The sequence below is a fragment of the Podarcis raffonei genome, chromosome Z (assembly GCF_027172205.1).
Source record: "Podarcis raffonei isolate rPodRaf1 chromosome Z, rPodRaf1.pri, whole genome shotgun sequence".
Lineage (NCBI taxonomy): Eukaryota > Metazoa > Chordata > Lepidosauria > Squamata > Lacertidae > Podarcis > Podarcis raffonei.
The window spans coordinates 37,545,498-37,565,185 of NC_070621.1; the positions used below are offsets into that span (position 1 = coordinate 37,545,498).

A 19,688-nucleotide genomic window follows, 5' to 3' on the forward strand; every position below is an offset into this window, starting at 1 on the left:
ATAAAGCCCATAGAAGTTGCTCTGTAAGTTTCCAGAGCCTTGAGATGAGAAAGATGTTTAAAATGGATTTATGATCAGCAGTAGCTATGACTCCTGACAGCAGCAAGAACCCCCTGTAAGCACCTTCAGGGTGCGAACCTTTTGATGAGGCACTCTGAGATTTAGCTATGTAAAGCCACTGAGCTAGGAAGGCATTCCTCAGAGGCTTAGCTATGACAGCTCCCATTTGTCTTCCAGGTGTCATTTTTCAGACCTAGTAAGAAACTCTCCCAGCTCCTTTGCTGGAGCTAGCTCAATCGCTTGCAGCACACTCCGCTAGCTAGCTGGGGAATAGCCAATAATGGCCTTTTAAGAATTCATGTCTAAACAGTGCAAGAGATCTGTCAAAACCTGAACTCATGAGTCCAAGAAGTGTGAATGTTAAGGGAAACTCAAGGCTATGAAAGAGGCATGTGTTCAGATTTTGAAACGTGCAGAGAATCCACATGGATACCAGTAAACAGCATAGAATCACAGAACTGGAAGGGACAGCAAGCGTCATCTAGTCCAACCCCCTCTGCCATGCAGGAATCTCAACTAAAACATCCAGGACAGATGGCCATCCAATCTTTGCTTATACACCGCCAAGGAAGGAGAGTCCACAACCACCCACTGTCGAACAGCTTTTACTGTCAGAAATTTCTTCCTGGTGTTTAGCATCTTGAACCCACTGGTTCATGCCCTAGCCTCTAGAACAGTAGAAAACAAGCTTGCTCCTTCTTCCGTTAAACCGGAAACCTTCTGCATGAAAAGCTAACATTCTACTACTTCACTACTAAGCTAAAGAGATGAAAGTAGAGCCTACTCTGGAAACATTCACTTCAATCAGCAATCCAGTAGTGGAACCTGGTGGAATCTCTTCAGACAAAATATCCTGTCCCCACAGCAAACACAGGAATCCAGGAAAACTCTTTTTTACAAAGTTGGACCTCCATATTGTCAGGACTGACTGGCAGTGTTTTTGAGGATTTCTTTCACCAGCCTCTTGTACTACCTGCTGAACCTGGGACCTTCTGCATACAAAGCACATGCTCTTTCAGTGACCTGCCCAAAGCTATTCTCTGCAGTACGACATGGTGATCAGCAAGCATGCCAAATCTGTCCAATCTGGTTTGCAGCTCTAAACAAGGTGGATTCCTTGGAAATTCCTGCATACATTTTAATTCAGTTTCAGGGAAGCAGCTCCTTCTTCCTGATCTGTGGGGGGTGGGGAGGGAAAAAAATATTCACAGCCATTTCCCACAGCGCATAACATTTGGGGGCGGGGGCGGGCAGTATTAATAGGTTACTGTACACTTACCGGAGGCATCTGATACTCCCAGAATAATGAAGTCAGAAGTTACCTAATCCTATTTGTGTCAAACTCCATAATTTTCAACAAGTCCTGTCAGCATTAATAAAGGTCTGTTTACAAGTAGAGGGAGCTTCGCATTGACAGGTTTTGTTTTCCACATAAGGTGGACGCTGATAACAACCACCCTAGGCTATCAGTGACCTACTTAAAGAGCCAGTATACCACTTTATTGTCCTCTCTGCCTCTCCTCCCAACTGCCAGCACATGAGAAGAGGGCTTGTGAAGATGAATTTCCAAAGGTAGTGACGTGAGCTGTGGTCACTCTGCACCCCGGCTTTGATTCAGGCTAAATAAAGCTATCGCTCTACCATTTCGACTCCCCCTCCCCTGAAGGTGGCAGAAAGCAGTAAGCTGGTGTGGCGGCAGCAGTCCTCTAAGTGAAACATTAGGCCCCTTGTAAAGGGGATTCAATTTACTTTCGAGTCGCAGTGGAGTTATTCCATTAGGCTGTTACGTCTGCCACAGGGGTGGCGTTTGCAACTGACATTTGCCTGTCTGTGCTTTCTCTCTCTCCCCCCACTCCGCTCTTCTCTCCCCGCTTCAGATATTAACAGTAATACATAGCTCTGAGCAGGGATGGCATAAGGTGAAGAAAAATCATGTCCTCTAGGCCATAAAAATTAATTTTGTATGTCCTTCTCTCCTCTCTACTGTTGTTATTTTCCATTGCCCAATCAATTTGAATCAGAGTTGCTTGCTCGGCTCATAAACAGTGATTTCTTATGTAACTGAGGTGTTATAAAGTTAGATTTAACCACAAGCTTGGCTCCAGTCTATAATCCTGGGCTCATATCTACATTTTTCTGTTGTTCACAAGTAGTGGTGTGTGTGTGCATGCATGTGTGTTTTGGGTAGGGGGAGAGGGGATGCACATCTCCTTCCACAATGTTTATATACAGTGCCATTATATACAATGTTTATATACAGAGTCATGCAAAAATCATGGGGAAACAGAAATATTACTGGCTAAAATATAATTAAAAGCTTAGAATTAGGCAGAAATTTAGGAAGCAAGTGGCAAAGGGATCTTGGAGCCGCAAACTCAGAAGACAACCGGAATGTTGGTTTGACCCTCTGTCAAGTCAACTGCACATTATAAAAGGGTCACAGGGGAGTTGCACTCCCTCTGAAGTAGCAGGTTCACAGTTTTGGGGTGCTTTTGGATCCACTTTTGTCACTGGAGGCTCAGGTCTCCTCAGTGGCTAGAAGTGCCTCTTGCTAACAACTGATTAGTTCAACAGCTGTAGCTGTTCCTGGACTGGGAAATCCCTGCCACAGAGGATTTCAAATCACTCTACATGTGATTAGACCAATGCCAGGTTGCCTGGGCTATGTGAACTGCTCCTCTTAACTAAGTCATTATCACTGTAGTTTCTGTGTTTCATTTTCCTCTGACCTCACTGTTACACACGAATAAACCCTCATATTTTTGTTTTACGGTGTGTTAATGGTTTTATTGTACACCACCAATAAAATAAACAGAATGCGTGCACCTCAATATAACACTGGTGAATAGCCATAGTAGCAAAGCACCTGCTTTTCATGTAGAAGGTCCCAGATTCAATCTCCATCATCATTTTCTTCCAGGTAAGGCTGGAGGAAAATTCTGCCTGAAACCCTGGTGAGCTGCTGCCAGTCCGTGTGGACAATACTGAGCTACATGAACCAATGGTCTGACTGGGCTTAAGGCAGATTCCTGTGTTTTTTATAAACCTATTACGTATATGATAAAGTGCACTGAACCCACATAATCTTGTGCCATGACAAATTTGCTAATCTTTAAGGTGTTATTATCCTGTATCAATCACCCTTGTTTCAAAAGGCTGGGAACTGAACGGTGGTTTTAGGCCTAGATTTTGTGAGTGTTAGTAACACAGGAAAGCAAACAGGTATGAATCAGAGTGGTTGGACTGTCAAGCACCCATTTGTTCATAACCTAGAACCACACACTCAACCTAGCACCACACTCAAAGTACCAGCTGTGCATGGCATTTGTTTTTTAACTTCCATGAGCTGGAGACAATAGCAATGTCATTTCTCCCAGTCTATAGAATGGATGTCCAGGCCATAAAGAAGGCTTGGGGTACATGTTCCCCATGAACAGAGCAGCAACATTTGAGTTGGCAATCAAATTAGGTAGATTATCACAACAACCCTCCATCTGCTGGCATTATCTATCAGAGTGTGCAACCTTCAGTGGGAACGAACATCACACACCATTTAAGAGATGGAGGGATCAATGGATATTTCTGCAGAAAGAGAGAAGAAAACATAATCCCAGTTCAGTTACACTGCTTTAAGAGGGGTTTTTATTCATCCTAGAGAATTTACAGTAGAAGGTGCCTTCCTGCCAAAAAAACCCTTCCAGTGTGTGTGTGTGTGTGTGTGTGTGTGTGTGTGTGTGATTATATATATATATATATGGCTATCAAATTAATCTATTTAGAAGCAAAGTGCCACTTTTATTTCTAGCTCTCCAGGCCAGCACTGTACTTAGAAAATAGCTCAAAGCATCACACACAAAAATAAAAAAAATCTTGGAGATGGAACCACTACACAAAGTTGCAAGTGGGGCTATAAATCTGATACACAGATCCTTCAAATTAAGGGAAAATGCTGCTATAATCATTGTGGGGAATTGATATCACAGCATGACATGCCTGTCCATGAATATATTGAGTCTGCGGCATATTCCTGTGGGGAATCACATTGCTGATTGAATTAAAGCAGAACAACAACAACTGGTTATGTTTAGCAGTCTGCCCTGAAAAAAATATCGCTAAAGGTTAAAGTCGGGACAGAACTTACTCTGCACTTAATAAGAAGTAGGCAAACCTGTACACAAGGGCATTCAATATCTGCTGCTAAGAAGGGCAGGTTGCAGAATGCTACACAAAATGAGCAATTTTAAACTACTTCTCTTTGGCTAATTGATTTCACTTCATGGAGAGAGATGAAGACCGATGCAGTTTTGCATTTCCACCTGGTAGCTAACAGAATCACAGAATCAAAGAAATATAGAATTGGAAGGGATCCCAAGGGTCATCTAGTCCAACCCCCTTCACAGTACATTTCCAACAAACTTTGGATCATAACAGGCTAGAAGTCAGGTTCTGCACTTTTTCAGCGATTGCATGCAGTAAAGCAGGAGTGGGGAAACTGTTGTTGCTGGACTACAAATCCCATCATCCCTGACCACTGGCCATGCTTTCTGGGGGTGGAAGGCTACAAGTTCTTCATCCAAAACATTCATTTCCCTTTTGCTTATTTAATTTATGTTGCTTATGCCACTTTTAAATAAAGTGAAGCAAGTGTTTTAAAATGCCTATATGCCTGGTCAGTGTGATTTTTTTACCCTCTCCAGCTGGTTGGCACATAGGCACAGACAGTCATAATTAGCATGCCATCTCAAGACATTGGCCTCAAGCAATCATCGGCAACCACTGTTAAGTTTATTAAAAGTGGAGAGGAGGTTGACGGAGTATTTGGAGAGGTCTGAGAGCAGAATTGGCTGTAGCATAAAGCACTGATAATGTTAATGAGTTGAAAAGTTCATTCTTAAATATAGGCAAGGGCACCAAGTCTGCTGTAGTCGGCATCTGCATGTACTGGCTACAAATTTATAATGTATTACTACTACTTGCATCAGCACTATTGCTACACTACTGTGTGATACAAAGCCCACTAGACTTCAGTAGATCTTGGACCAAGTTTTGAATGTTCCTGGGAGCAATGAAATGGAAGCAAGTGTTTATCTTTTACCCTCTGAGATGCTCTGTTCCCAAATCCAATTCACAGAACCTAGAAATGGAAGGAGTCGGACTTGTGTGTTTTAACTCTCCATTCACACGCTCACTAAAGGCCCCTCTGGATGAATCTTTGTGTCACTGACACAATAATAGTGTATTTACAACACTGATAACAACCCAGAACACTTGCAGTAGGATGTTATGGTACCTGCATCAATTGGAAGCAAAGCGGTATCCCACCCCAAAACAGGTGCAAATAGTACTGAAAGTGGGAATGTGTATGAACAGTCCAATACCACCATGAGCACAAATCATCATGAATGTAGAATAAAAAGGACACATGGAGGGGCACTAAGATAGCAAATCCAGGATACATTGGGTCACAAGCAGTTAGCAGGTGCTGTGCACCAAGACACAACTGCAGAGTGAATCCTATATGCTAATAGTGAAGTCATTCTCAAAGTGTGGATCCTTATGCCTTATGTGGTGAAAGTCGTCATCACCCCCCCACACGAAGGCAATATTAATAGGAGGGACCCTAAAGCTTACTGGAGTACCACCAGCACCCAAATCTTCAGGGGGAGAAGCGAGGGAACACTCAAATGGCTTATGATCACAAGTGACAGAATTCTGGCTGAGTATGGGAGAGGGAAAATCATGGAAAACTAAAGAGGAAAGGAATGAAATATAGCAACCTGGATAGTGATGGAATATTCTGATATTCCTGGTGTTGAGCAGATTTTTGTAACTGCCATTTTGCGCGCGTGCGCGCACACACACACACACTGGTTCAGCTTAAAATATGAACTATTTTCACATTTTACATGCATCATTGCATGTGCTATTATGCACACAATAGAATAGTATATGCATATGCACTCTGGGGTTCCTAAAGCAACTAGCACATTCAGGGAAGTTTTTAATATGTGACATTTTAGTGTATTTTTCATCTTTGTTGGAAGCCGCCCAGAGTGGCTGGGGAAACCCAGCCAGATGGGCGGGGTACAAATAATAACAACTTCTTCTTCTTCTTCTTCTTCTTCTTCTTCTTCTTCTTCTTCTTCTTCTTCTTCTTCTTCTTCTTATTATTATTATTATAGCACATAAACAGATGCATACAACAATGCACATAACTGTCTAAAATAGTTATCTATTAATACTTACTAAAAGTATGTAGAAGATATAGTACCACATGGGGCTTGCTTCTTCCATATATAATATGTCTATAATATATGTTATGCTTTGCATATAACTTTATATATAATTTGTTGGATATTTTTAATTTAAGAAATGAGTGAGCAACTGGGCCCTAAGTGAGTGATCAAAACAAATGGTGGTTCAATGCAGGGAAAGACTGACAGGCTTAAAAATGATTTCCTCCTCAGCAAGCTTGTGTTGCAGGTCCCACTTTTAAGCTTTCCAAAAGCTCAAGCAAGGGAACTGAGCACAAAGTTGCTTCACAGAACCAGTAAGAACCACGAAGCAACCTGCTTCCAAAAGACAATCAGTCAAATTTTGACCATGAACAAAAGACAACCTTTGGAAGGCAAATATGCCAAATCTCAGAGTGCGTGCACAACCAGCTCTTTTCTCTTCAGTAGCAGCATGAAAGCCATTGATTTGGAGCTTCTTCCTGTACCCTACAATATTGTGTGGCCCTGGCAACACTACTGCCCCAGGCACATAGAAGCAATGATAAGGTCCTCCCTAAATAGACAAAGCCCTTCCTCTCGTGCCACAAGAAGATAAGGAAACAAAAATACACCATCAGATCACCTGTAGCATGGTAGTAAGGAGATGTCGTGGGCCAAATTGATGAAAGATCTGCTGCTTTCACTAAGCAGTCCTTTGTGGTTTTGCAGCACCAGCAAAAACCACTAACACTTCTAATAGAGAGATATTCATCCTGATAATACTTAGAGCTTCACACACAGCAGCTTATTATCCTATAACAACCCTGTGAAGTAGTTCAATATTATCCCCACACTGCAGATCAGGAACTGAGAAAAGAGAACTTGCCTAAGTCCGCTTAATGAATCCACAGCAAATGTGAAATTCAGACTGGAAACTTCCTGATTTATAGCTCATCTCACTACCACCAGTACTATCAGACCTACTTTTAATCAATAGACCAATGGACCTGTTGCATATATATCACTCAAAGCACTGATCAGGTCTAAACAGCCACTGCCCAAGAGAATCTAAGACAGTAATTCTACACACACATACCTGGGAGCAGTGGACACTGGTCCATTCATGCAAATGTGCCACTGCCCCACCAACCAGTCTGCCCTCATCCAGTCTGTCCCACTGCCTGCTAGGGAGTAGATTCTTCCTTCTTTGTCTCAGGGTTCATTCACACTTCCGCTTGTCCCATGCCTAGAATGCAAAGAGTTTTTTGTTTTGTTTTTTGCATTCCAAGCAGTTTTTTGTTTGCCCCATCGCTTTCCCCAGGAAGAGTTGCTATTTAGCGCTGAATCAGAGCAAACATGAATCCATGGGAAAACCTATTGATGTTTGCTGTAAAGACTGGATTTACCTGGGGGGAAAGGCAAGACAAGTGGAAATCTGGATGACCTGTGTTGCTCTTGTAGAACTTGGCAGTGGGGCAGGAGGAGGGCAAAAGGTGAATTGGCTGGCTCTCCCTTTCCTTGGTTCTAACTCCACCTACTGTTGGCTTCCATGGATTCTGCCCTACTAGTTTCAATGGGCACCAGACACCACTGCATGGGAGTAAATCCTGTTGCACTTAATGGGGCTTCCTACTAAGCACACTTGTACAGGATTGCACTATCATGTAGCTGTTATGCAAAACTCCTAGGCATACAGTATATTAACTCCACTTCTGCCTCATCAGAGAGCTTCTTGGTACCAGAGAAAACAGGACAAGGCACAGAGATAAATAGCTATGTGTGCATGTTTGTATGTGTGTATTTTATATAGATGCAGTATGCATTCACACCAAATCTTTAGGCTATTTTCCAAACACCTAGCTAGACACTCCAGCAAAATTTATACTCCAGTCCAAAGCAACTTTTAATGAGCGATTTCTATACTTATTTGCCTTCTACACAGGTTGGCAAAACCTCTGTTACTTCTGAAATCACTATGCCATATATTTTATGTTGCTTGATAAAGGTCAGATTTCCCCACCCCCAACCGCCCAAGAGCAATCTAAAAGCTCAGCTATTTCAGAATCCTCATTAATGTCATCGCCTCCTCATTTATTAAATGGCTCCTCTTCCTCCTTGGAAGCATTTCCTCCTGCAGTCGAGTTGCAAAAGCACTTTTTGCTCCCCTTCCACCTATATCAACCAAGCCCTGCCGCCTCTCTCTTTTAATCCTGCTTCCTCCCTCTCTCCATCACAGGCCATTCTCATGAATTGGATTTTTACCCAACAGTGCCAAAGCATGCATCATTTTAAATAAATCATTTGCAATGACCTATTTACTGTAAATCACCAAAAAAGAGAGAGAGGGAAATATATAAAATCCATGCAAACGGTTTCAAATACATTTGCAATCTTCATAGAGCACCGCCAAGTCATCATGAATACCTCTCTCAATAGAAAGTGTTCTAGACAGTTAAAGCTGTCCCTGCTAAGTCATTTCTTTGCAATTGAAGGATGCTTCCAAGCTAGGTGATGGGTGTGGAACTGCAATGCTTTGTTGACTCACTATTAACGGGGCATCCACACATCCAATCATGCTCATCCCGTATTTTCCCTGTGACTCTTCTATCTTCCCCCAAACCATGTTTTTCAGAAGAGCTGACAGCTATAATGCATTTTACTGGTATAGACTAATTTAAAATAAACTGGGGGTAATGAGACAAAACACACCACAAAAATTAAAGTGAAGGTGTGTTGAGCTTCAAATGGGCACAGCAGCTACGTCACATGTACAGTGTGGCTAGAAGGTAGTGGGATATACACAGATGGGGAAAGTGCAATATTCAGGGATGGTAACTTACAACAGAAGAGCAATGATTCGCGATGATCCCCTTTACATTGTTTATTATGCTTGTCCAGTGGGCAACAGGAATGCCTCTCTCTTTTTTTACCATGTCTGCATCTGAGTCACCAAGACAGTGGGACACTTTAAAGCACCAGCACTATCAGGGGAAAGTGATCTATAAAAAGAAACTTCATCATTTCAGCCCATTCCTACTTTCTGCTGGCACGCAGCTAGTGATTAGAGCAAAGAAACAAAGACAAAGAGTCAGCAGAATATATATATATATATATATATATATATATATATATATATATATATATATATATAAAATTTGTAGTTCAATTCAAGTGAAGTTGCTGCAGCAGTAGTTGGTCTATGCAGTCATTTAGGGAAAGGAGACCTAGCTCTTGCCACATGCATGCTCAGGTATGCTGTGTAGGGCTGAGGTTTGGCTACTTAACCCTGCCACACCTTCTGCTGGCCTTCAGGGGGTGGGGGGGCGGTCACCCTGGGGGTCATTACAGGGGGGGGTGACATTACGTTGTCCCGCCCGCAACTCCCAAGCCTACCATGGTTAAGAGTGGTGGACTCGTAATCTGGTGAACCGGGTTCGCTTCCCCGCTCCTCCACATGCAGCTGCTGAGTGACCTTGGGCTAGTCACACTTCTCTGAAATCTCTCAACCCCATTCACCTCACACAGTGTTTGTTGTGGGGGAGGAGGGGAAAGGAGAATGTTAGCTGCTTTGAGACTCCTTAGGGTAGTGATAAAGCGAGATATCAAATCCAAACTCTTCTTCTACCCTGAGCTGTTGGGGGAAGGGGGCGGAGCTACGCTGCCTTGCCAGCGGCCTTCCCCCTTTGTTTTGACAGCTTGGGGGAGGCTTGGGAGTCACGGGCGGGCGGCACACTGTTACCTCCCACTCCCAGGCTGCTTCTGGGGTGGGGGGAGCCTCACCCGAGCTATCAAAAGGAAGAGAGAAGGGAGGAAGGCTGCTGGCAAAGTGGCGCAGCTCACTCCCCCCGCCGCCGCCCAGGAAGCAGCCCGCCATGGGCGGCTTGCCGTGCCCCCATAGCCCCACCCTCAGGTGCACAGCAGGCTCCAGCTCTGCCAGCCTTCTGGAGGTTTGGTGGCATCCACCAATCCCACTTCATTCAGTCCAGGCATTGGCAGGTCACCTTTGGGTGTGGGCAGTATGCTTTTTTGGGGGGGGGCATCAGTTGATTGGCATTGTTTGCTAGTTTATTTTTGGGAGGAGGAGGTTCCTCAAGCTTCACTGGCTTGGTGCCATGTGTCCGCAGTGGAGGGATGGGTTGCTGTTAGATTTCCCACACTGGCAGGTAGACAGCTAATGTGTGGTGAAGGTAGTCACCTTTAAGATTGAACAATGTAGCCCCAAGTCTTACCTGCAGTGCTGTCAACCCCCCTGGAAGGGCATACCCTCCAACATTTCTCTGATGAAAATAGGGAACATCCTAAGGAAAAGTGGGATATTCTGGGATCAAATTAGAAACCGGGATGGCTTCTCTAAATAAGGGATGCCTCTGGAAAATAGGGACAATATTGGCAGGGTGGAGTGAAACAGTATCATCTCCCTACTTACCTGAAAGCATGATGCAAAACTACCTCTCCCCCTTGGTGGAGCTGACTTGCCCAGTTTGTTACATGTGGTTATAATATCCCACACCTTTGTTCCCTTATTCATATCTGTGGTGTCAAGCCTTTGTACTTTGCTGCCTTATTTCCCTATGTGGCTGCAATACATGGCTGTGTAACTTTACACAAAGGAGGTGTGCATTATGAAGACTGTTCCATTTATTTCAAAGGCCTGTCTAGCTGAGCATTCTGTTCTTGCAGCGGCCAACAAAATGCCTATGGGAAGTTCGCAATCGGGAACTGACCACAGCAGGGCCCCACTGCTCCTTTGACTGCAATGACTGAGAAACCTTTCTGAATAGAAGGGCTTCGTGTTGGCTTTGGAGCTCCTGAGCTTGTGTGAAATTAAGGTTCATCATCAGCTAGAGAAAGCAGAAACAGCCAAGACTGCCACCAATCACAAGCAAAAGGTGCCCCGGAGATAGAAGCTGGTATATACAAGCAACGAAGGAAAGGGGGAGGGGCACAGGTTATTCATGCAAAAGATAACAAATTCAACCCCCAACAAATCCACTGAAAGGATCAGGCAGCAAGTGATAGGAATGTCTACTGCTTGAGATGTTTGAGAATCACTGCCAGTTGAAAGGGGCAGGGCAGTGATGCACCACCAAAGGTCCATCTCACTTTCAAGCAGTTTCAGAGGTTAAAAACCACTTCTTTCGCTGCAATTTATTTGATTATTTACTACTTAATGGCAATCATCTCTAAGTGAGGAACAAGGAATGCAACATGGAAAGGGTAAGAATCGGTTAAAACTATAAAAATCAGACCAATTAAAATGCATGATGGAATAATAATAATAAACTTCACTAAGTGCTGGAAATTCAGCAAGGAGTGAGTCTGTCTGACCTTAACTGAAATGGAGTTGCATAAACTTGGGCCCATAATACTGAATGCACAGCTCCTGGTGGAGATGAACCATGCGTCCAGACTACAATTTCTATCAGTCAAAAAAGGCCAGTCATGATAGGAGCTAGAGTCTAACAACAACTGAAAGATCAAAAATTTAGTCCTTCCTGGTGAGTCACAGGTGTTATCTTTGGCAAACCATTCCCCCCCCCCAATCACACCCTGTCTTGAGCAACCAATAAATGTGCACCAGAGATTTTGCTCATCAAGAAACAAAGGAGAAACTGTCTACCTCTGACACCCCAGCATCACACACACGCAAAATTATTTGTAATGTCAAATGCTCTGCTTGTTTCTACAGAATGGGCATCATTACAGTTGCTCTTTTCTCTGTGTGTGAATAACTTTTCATTTCCCTTTACTATTAACCTACCCAAGCATTACCAAAGCAGGCTGATTGAGCCAGTCAGATGGAGGGCTTCCTCTTTGCTTCTCCGAGAATGTTAATTTGCTTCAGTGCATATCACTATTCCACGGGGCTCCCTTCTTTGCTTTCATATGCTTCACTGCCAGAGCTACTGGTCACATTCACTAAGTACATCCCTACCTCCAGCTTCTCCTTGACAGATATATATATATATATATATATATATATATATATATATATATATATATGTGTGCATGCTGCGAGTTTTGAAAAATGTCCAAGCGTGCAGTTCTTATGGGACTGACAGCCCAGGCAGTCTAAAACTAACTAGTACTGAAATGGAAAACATCACACAAAGTGGTTGTGAATTTCCCCACATATTTAGTGTATGGGATGCCAAAGATTGGTTAAAATGTTATGTCTGGAAATCCAGCTTATTTTGGATTCAAGGTATATACTGATGGCTATAAAGGTAGTTGGGTGGCAAGATGTCGTTCTTCTTCTCATCCCCTCTCCCAGCTAAGGTTCCTGCACCCACAGCAAAAGGCTCACACACAAATTGACTGCTCATGTGAGTAGTTAAATGCAGAAGAGAGGGTTTGCCAAGGCAACACATGAATTGTGCCTGAGTGACTCAGAGAGAATGCATTTGTATGTACACACACACACACACACACACACACACACACACACACAAAAAAAAACACTTTCTTTGGTGCAGCCCACAAGCATATATAGTCTACCACATTCTGCCAGTTTAGATCATATATATAAGGCAGGCAAACTTGAAAATCCCTTATTGCATGAGAAATGAGGAGGGGGATATGGGGAGAGGAGATCCCAAAATGCTAAGATGTTTATATGTGAAACATTATTACTATTATTATTATTATTATTATTACTACTACTACTCAATCGTCTACTATCTTTCCACCACTCCAGTCCATTCCCCACTCCTCTGTTTTATTTTCACTTTTCTACTTTCAATCAATACCCCCATCTTTCCTTATTCCTCCCCTTGCTGAAAGTTAAATGCAATGCAAGATCCTAGAAATTATTAAGAAACTCAAGGGGAAATAATGGAGATGAATCTTTCAGGGGAGATACAAGGACCAACATTCACCTTAAGGAGTTCATAATGCTGGATGCCGTTGACTCCAATGTCAGGATCAAGAGCAGATGGGACAGAATACCGGGAATTGATGGCCGTGTTCTCAGGGATAGAGATATTGATGACTGTTGATGGAAAAAGAGGGGCATTGTCATTTATATCCTCAATCAGGAACCTGATCTTGACCAGTCGGAAAACTTCATCGGGCAGGACAGCAACTTCCACCTCATAGAAACAGCGGTTCTCACTAAAAATGCCAGAGCAGAGCTTCTCCCGGTCAATGCGGTTGGCAGTGGTGAATATTTCTCCAGTATTCTCCTCCACATGCACCAGCGGAACATCCCCAGTCTTATACACAAGCTTGAACTGCAGGGGTGACGAAAGGGGCACATCAGGGTCCAGAGTCAAGTTGAGATCCTTAAGCAAATTGCCAATTAGGACATTTTCTGGCAACTCCTCCCGCACCGTATAATTCTTCTCCTGGGCACCGGACTGAAACACGATACAGGTTAATAAGGCTGCCAAGAGGTAGGTCCTGGAAAGCAAGTCCATCTCCAGAATGGCTAAGGAGTTGTCCAACCGAACACTAAGAAGAACTAGGAAATAAAAATGAGAAGAGAAGAACAGATTAAGAAATGCCAGCAACCTAATAAAAGGTTTTAATCTGTTTTGTTTTGTTTTGTTTTTTAAAGGAACGGCAAATTCAAACATATCATTTGGCAACGGCTGTTTCGCAATGAGCACTGGCACAGTGAAAAACAAACAAGCAAACATCAATATACATTTACTGTTTGTAAATGCTTAGTGAAGTAGATTGTTTAGTATTTGCAAGGCTTCCAGCCAATACATGCCAATTGCCAGCCAATTCCACTGCCTCACAAGTTTTGTTTTCAGGGAGAGGGAGGGAGGACCATCTACAGGGTAGCGCAGCATCTCCTTGTAACTAGGAGCTAAAGTGACACATCCAAGGAATTCCACCAGAGTATTCCATCTGGGTGTGCTCACCCAAAAGGTTTCCAACATTCGGTTTGCATACCATTTGCTGCTTTCCCATGGATGTTTGTGGGTGGGTGGGTGTGGGTGGGTGTGTAAAGAAAGTATTTTCCCCATTCACATTTGCAATACCATCACACACCATATACAAACACTCTCCACCCTCCTTCCTTTGCAGTCTGTGGTTTGGCTGTTAACACAAGTCATTCCAAACTATTTATTCTGAATTGATGGAGTGCATCTTCTTCCACTTTGAGGCACCCCAATGATCTGAATTACAGAGTTTAATTTGGAACAAGGGAAGATGCTGACTGGTAAGTCAGAGGTCCTGGCTGCCACACATCCAGGGCAGCACAATGAGGCTTCCTGGCCATAGGCAAAGTGATGAAGATAGGGGAGAAATTTGATTTTGTTCAAATTCCAAATGAGAAAATACTACAAACCAATATGCAAACAGAAACACACTTCAGAATCCACACTTCTATGAATTCTGTGGTGCAATGCTCCAACCAAACAATTATGTACCCAGATACATCTACTAGGGGAAAGTGCACGTAAAATTGCTTGAAATGAAACAAAAAAGCATCATGCTACAGAAGGTTGTTTGCAAAAATGTGCATTATTAGTCAAAACTCCATATAACTGTGCTTATTAGGAGAAATTCATACTAAAAAATTATGGGAAAATGACTATGAAATTGTTTTAAAATGCAAATTGTTGTGGGAATTTGGACAACTGAGTTTAAAACCAGGGTAGGGGTGAGATGAGAAAACAATATTGATAGATTTGACCACCCCCACTTCTTCCAAAGAAGGAAATGCCTAGTGTTAGAATAAGGTTTAGAATATATTATTATTATTATTATTATTATTATTATTATTAACCTGCCCATCTTGTTGGATTGCCTGGCCACTCTGGGCAGCTTCCAACACATATAAAAACATAATAAAACATCAAACATTAAAAGCTTCACTATACGGGGCTGCCTGCAGATGTCTTCTAAAAGTTGTAGTTATTTATCTCCTTGACATCTGATGGGAGGGTGTTGCATGGGGGGCCCCCACTGCTGAGAAGGCTCTCTACCTGGTTCCCTGTAGCTTCATTTCTCGCAGTGAGGGAACCACCAGAAGGCCCTTGGTTCCCTGTAGCTTCATTTCTCACAGTGAGGGAACCACCAGAAGGCCCTTGGGGCTGGACCTCAAGGTCCAGGCTGGATGACAGGGGTGGAGATGCCCCTTCAGGTATACTGGGCCAAGTCCATTTAGGAACAATCACCAGCTGCCTCCTTGTTCTTCTGCCAACATGCTCCTGTGCTTTTGGGCCTCCTCTTTGAGGAAACAAAAACACACTCCCTCTTTTAATCTGTATCCAGCTCCAGAGAGAAAGCAAAGCTGTTCAAGGGTTCTCCAAAGCACAGATAGTTCTATCCGTTTTCTCATATGAGAACTCAGGCTGGCATAGAAAGCTGATCAGAGTGACACCCATCTGGCAGAACCCAGCCGAGAACAGATAGAACACATTAGTAAGTAACAGAAGGAGGTTGCAATGGGCATAGCAAATGACAAGTGGTTTTATGTCAAACTGGCTATGTCCCCATCTCAAAAGAAATGTATTTCTCAGTTTCTTTGGATGTTAGATTACACAATGTTGCGGGGCCTGCAACAAGCTCCCCATAGCACACGCTGGCATAACTCGCTGATTCCCTATTTAAACTGGCTCTTAATCTTTAAATCCCTTTATCTGCAGGATCTGATATAATGAGCTAAGAATGACATTGTGGACACTTGGCCAAGCACTCAAGGCCAAGCCCATTCTTTTGTCACAAACATTTACTCCACATGTGGGTGTTTTAATTGAAAAAAATATTTAAGTTAGCAGGTTGCTATTGCTTTTCCAGACACTGCATTTTGGATCTCTGATGTCTTACAACTGTTTTGTTTTGTTTTGTTGTTTTATTTATTTTAAAGCTATTTTATAGTACAGTGGTAACTCGCTTCAGGTTACAGACTCTGCTAATCCAGAAATAGTATCTCAGGTTAAGAATTTTGCTTCAAGATGAGAACAGAAATCGTGCTCCGGCGGCATGGCAGCAGCGGGAGGCCCCATTAGCTAAAGTGGTAGCTCAGGTTAAGAAAAGTTTCAGGTTAAGAATGGACCTCCAGAACGGATTAAGTTCTTAAGCTGAGGTACCACTGTAGATTCAACCTACCAATGAATTCTTAGTTGATTGATCTATTAATCATAAGATGAAAACAGCAATAGTTCTGAAGCAAGAAGCACAAAGTATGTACAAACTTTTTATTTAATCATGTATTGTATCTCAATGCATGCATTTCTAGATATATGTTTATCCTAAAATACTCCCCCTCCCACACAGACATTTTGAGTCATATCTCAAAATTCTGATGCCCCAAATCTGATGGGAGGAATTAAATCCCAAAAAATATATCTATCTTGGGAAGGTGAATGAGGTTTGTCCACTTAATAATAATGAAAAGCACACTGAAAAAAAAATAAGTGACAGCAGACTAGTTTAGAAAGGGCAATGAGTTGATCTAGCTTCCCTCAGTGTCTAACAAAAGATGTAGAGGAGGGGGTGTTGCTTTATATGCAGAAGGTTCAATCCTGACAGGTTAAAAATAATATCAAGAGACGTTAACAACAACAACAACAACAACAACAACCTATTTATTTATTCCTTCATAATTAATTAATTAATTAATTAAATTATTATTATTATTATTATTAATAATAGAGGTTAAAAATAAAAAGGTTTCTTTGGCTATGTCCGACGTAAGAGGAAGAACAAGCAAGTGGTAGGTCCTCTGCATGGGAAAGATGGAGAAATGCTGTTGGGTGACAAGAGAAAAGGCGGAACTACTCAACAGCTACTTTTCCCAATAGGAAAGTGATGCCCAACCTGGTGATAACAGAATAAATGATGTAAGGAGGGAGCTGCAGCCCAAGATAGGAAAAGAGGTAGTAAGGGACAACTACGTAGCTACTTTAAATAAATTCACATATCCAGGGCCTGATGAGCTGCATCCAAGTGTACTAAAGGAACTGGTGGATGCAATTTGTTTATTATCTTTGAGAATTCTTGGAGTACAGGTGAGGTCCCTACAGACTGGAGGTGGGCAAATGTTGTCCCCATCTTCAAAAAGGGGGGGAAGGCCCAGGTAACTACCAACGGGTGAGGTTGACATCCATACTAGGGAAGGTCCTAGAACAGCTAATTCAACAGTTGTTCTGTGAGCATTTAGAAAAGGATGCTGTGATTACTTGGACCCAGTATGGGTTTCTCAAAAATAAGTCATGGCAGACCAATCTGGGGTTTGTTTGTTTTTTAAATGAAATTACAAACTTGGTGGATCAGGGAAATGCTGTGGATATAGTGTATCTTGATTTCAGTAAGGCTGTTGACAAAGTCCCCCATAATAGTCTCAAAAGGAAGTTGGTAAAATGTGGGTTGAACAAGATAACTGTTAGGTGGATTTGTAGCTGGTTAACTGACCGAACCCCAAAAGTACTCATTAATGGTTTCTGGGGGAAAGTGACAAAGGAGGTGGCACAGGGTTCTGTCCTGGGTTTGTTGTTGCTCACCGTCTTTATAAGTGCCTTGGATTAAGGAATTGAGGGGATGCTCATCAAATGTGCAGATGACACCAAACTGGAAGGGGTAGCTAATGCCACAGAAGAATCAGAATTCAAAATGACCTTAACAGATTGGAGAATTGGGTGCAAGCTAACAAAATGAATTTCAAAAAGGATCAATGTAAGGCTTTGCACTTAGGCAGGAAGAACCAGATGCACAAATATAGGATGGGGGACACCTGGCTTACTAGCAGTAAATGTGAAAAGGATCTAGGAGTCTTGAAGGACCACAAGCTTAACATGAATCAACAGTGTGATGCAGCAGCAGAAAAAGCTAATGATATTCTAGGATGTATCAACATAAGTATAGTGTCCAGATCAAGGGAAGTAATAGTACCACTATTCTGCCTTGGTCACTCCTGGATTACTGTGTCCAATTCTGGGCACCACAATTTAAGAAGGATGTTGACAAGCTGGAATGTGTGCTGAGGAGGGCAACCAAGATGATCAAGGGTCTGGAAACTAAGCCTTATGAGCAGCACTTGAAGCAGCTGAGTATGTTTAGCCTGGAAAAGAGGCAACTGAGAGGAGATATGATAAAAGGTAAAGGTACCCCTGCCCGTACGGGCCAGTCTTGACAGACTCTAGGGTTGTGCGCTCATCTCACTCTAGAGGCCGGGAGCCAGCGCTGTCCGCAGACACTTCCAGGTCACGTGGCCAGCGTGACGAAGCTGCTCCAGCGAACCGGCACCAGAGCAGCACACGGAAACGCCGTTTACCTTCCTGCTATAAAGCGGTACCTATTTATCTACTTGCACTTAAGGGTGCTTTCGAACTGCTAGGTGGGCAGGAGCTGGGACCGAATGACGGGAGCTCACCCCGCCGCAGGGATTCGAACTGCCGACCATGTGATCGGCAAGTCCTAGGCACTGAGGTTTTACCCACAGCGCCACCCGCGTCCCTAGGAGATATGATAGCCACCTTCAAATATCTTAAGGGCTGTCACATGGAAGAGGGAGCATGCTTGTTTTCTCCTGCTCTGGAGGGTAGGACTCAAACCAATGTCTCCAAGTTGCAAGAAAGGAGATTCTGACTAAACATTCAGGAAAAAACTTTCTGACAGTAAGAGCTGTTTGGCAGTGGAATAGACTCCCGCAAGAGGTGATGGGCTCTCCTTCCTTGGAAGTTTTAAAACAGTGGTTGGATTGCCACCTGTCATGGATGCTTTAGCTGAGATTCCTGCATTGCAGGGGGTTGAACTAGATGATTCTTGAGTCCCTTCCAACTCTAAGATTCTATGACATCACCAGGTAGGGTTGAGAGTAGCGGCCAATCAGCATAGTCAATGCTGAGCTAAATAGGCCAATAGTTTGACTTTCATGCCACCACACACACACACACACAGAGAGAGAGAGAGAGAGAGAGAGAGAGAGAGAGAGGGAGAGAGGCAGAGAGCTGCCCAATATAACGTGATAAATTCAGGGATCAACATTAGTAAGAATTTGCAGATGTGGAAATGTAAGCAAAATAGCTCATATGCATAAGCAAATGGAATTTTGCTCAATGCATCTACCTTCCTGACTTCAGTACATCCAAATTCCATACAGGGATGCAGAGGAGAAATACCTCTACTTCCTTAGCATGGCCTTTTAAATTGGTTAGTCTTTGGCAACAGCTTGCTTTGAGCAGTCATCTTTAATCTCTATTTTGGAAGAATTTGCATAGGACAAATTGTGTAGAATAATAATAAAAAACCAAGAAATCATGACCCAAAACATTTCCTAGAGGAATAATATTTAAAGGCTCGTCACATGCACTACAACCTAATGCTCCATTTGTGCTACTCTGTCTCATCAGCATTCTTTTTTACTTCCCAACAAACATTTTCATGTAGCATTACACAACAGAGAATAGGCCATATAGATTCTTTTTTTTTTTTTTTGAAAAAAATTTCTTCATC

The 19,688-nt window shown here is 42.8% G+C and overlaps 1 protein-coding gene across 5 annotated transcripts in view; it reads right to left on the reverse strand.

Annotated features, from left to right (window-relative positions):
* Positions 1-19,688, reverse strand: part of PCDH11X (protocadherin 11 X-linked) — a 754,240-nt gene that overhangs the window by 632,787 nt on the left and 101,765 nt on the right. For all 5 annotated transcript variants that reach the window (XM_053375009.1, XM_053375010.1, XM_053375007.1 and 2 more), the window contains one exon: positions 13,154-13,737. In XM_053375009.1, coding sequence (XP_053230984.1) covers positions 13,154-13,693 — 540 coding nt within the window. In that variant the 5' untranslated portion in view covers positions 13,694-13,737. The remainder of the gene's footprint in view (positions 1-13,153; positions 13,738-19,688) is intronic.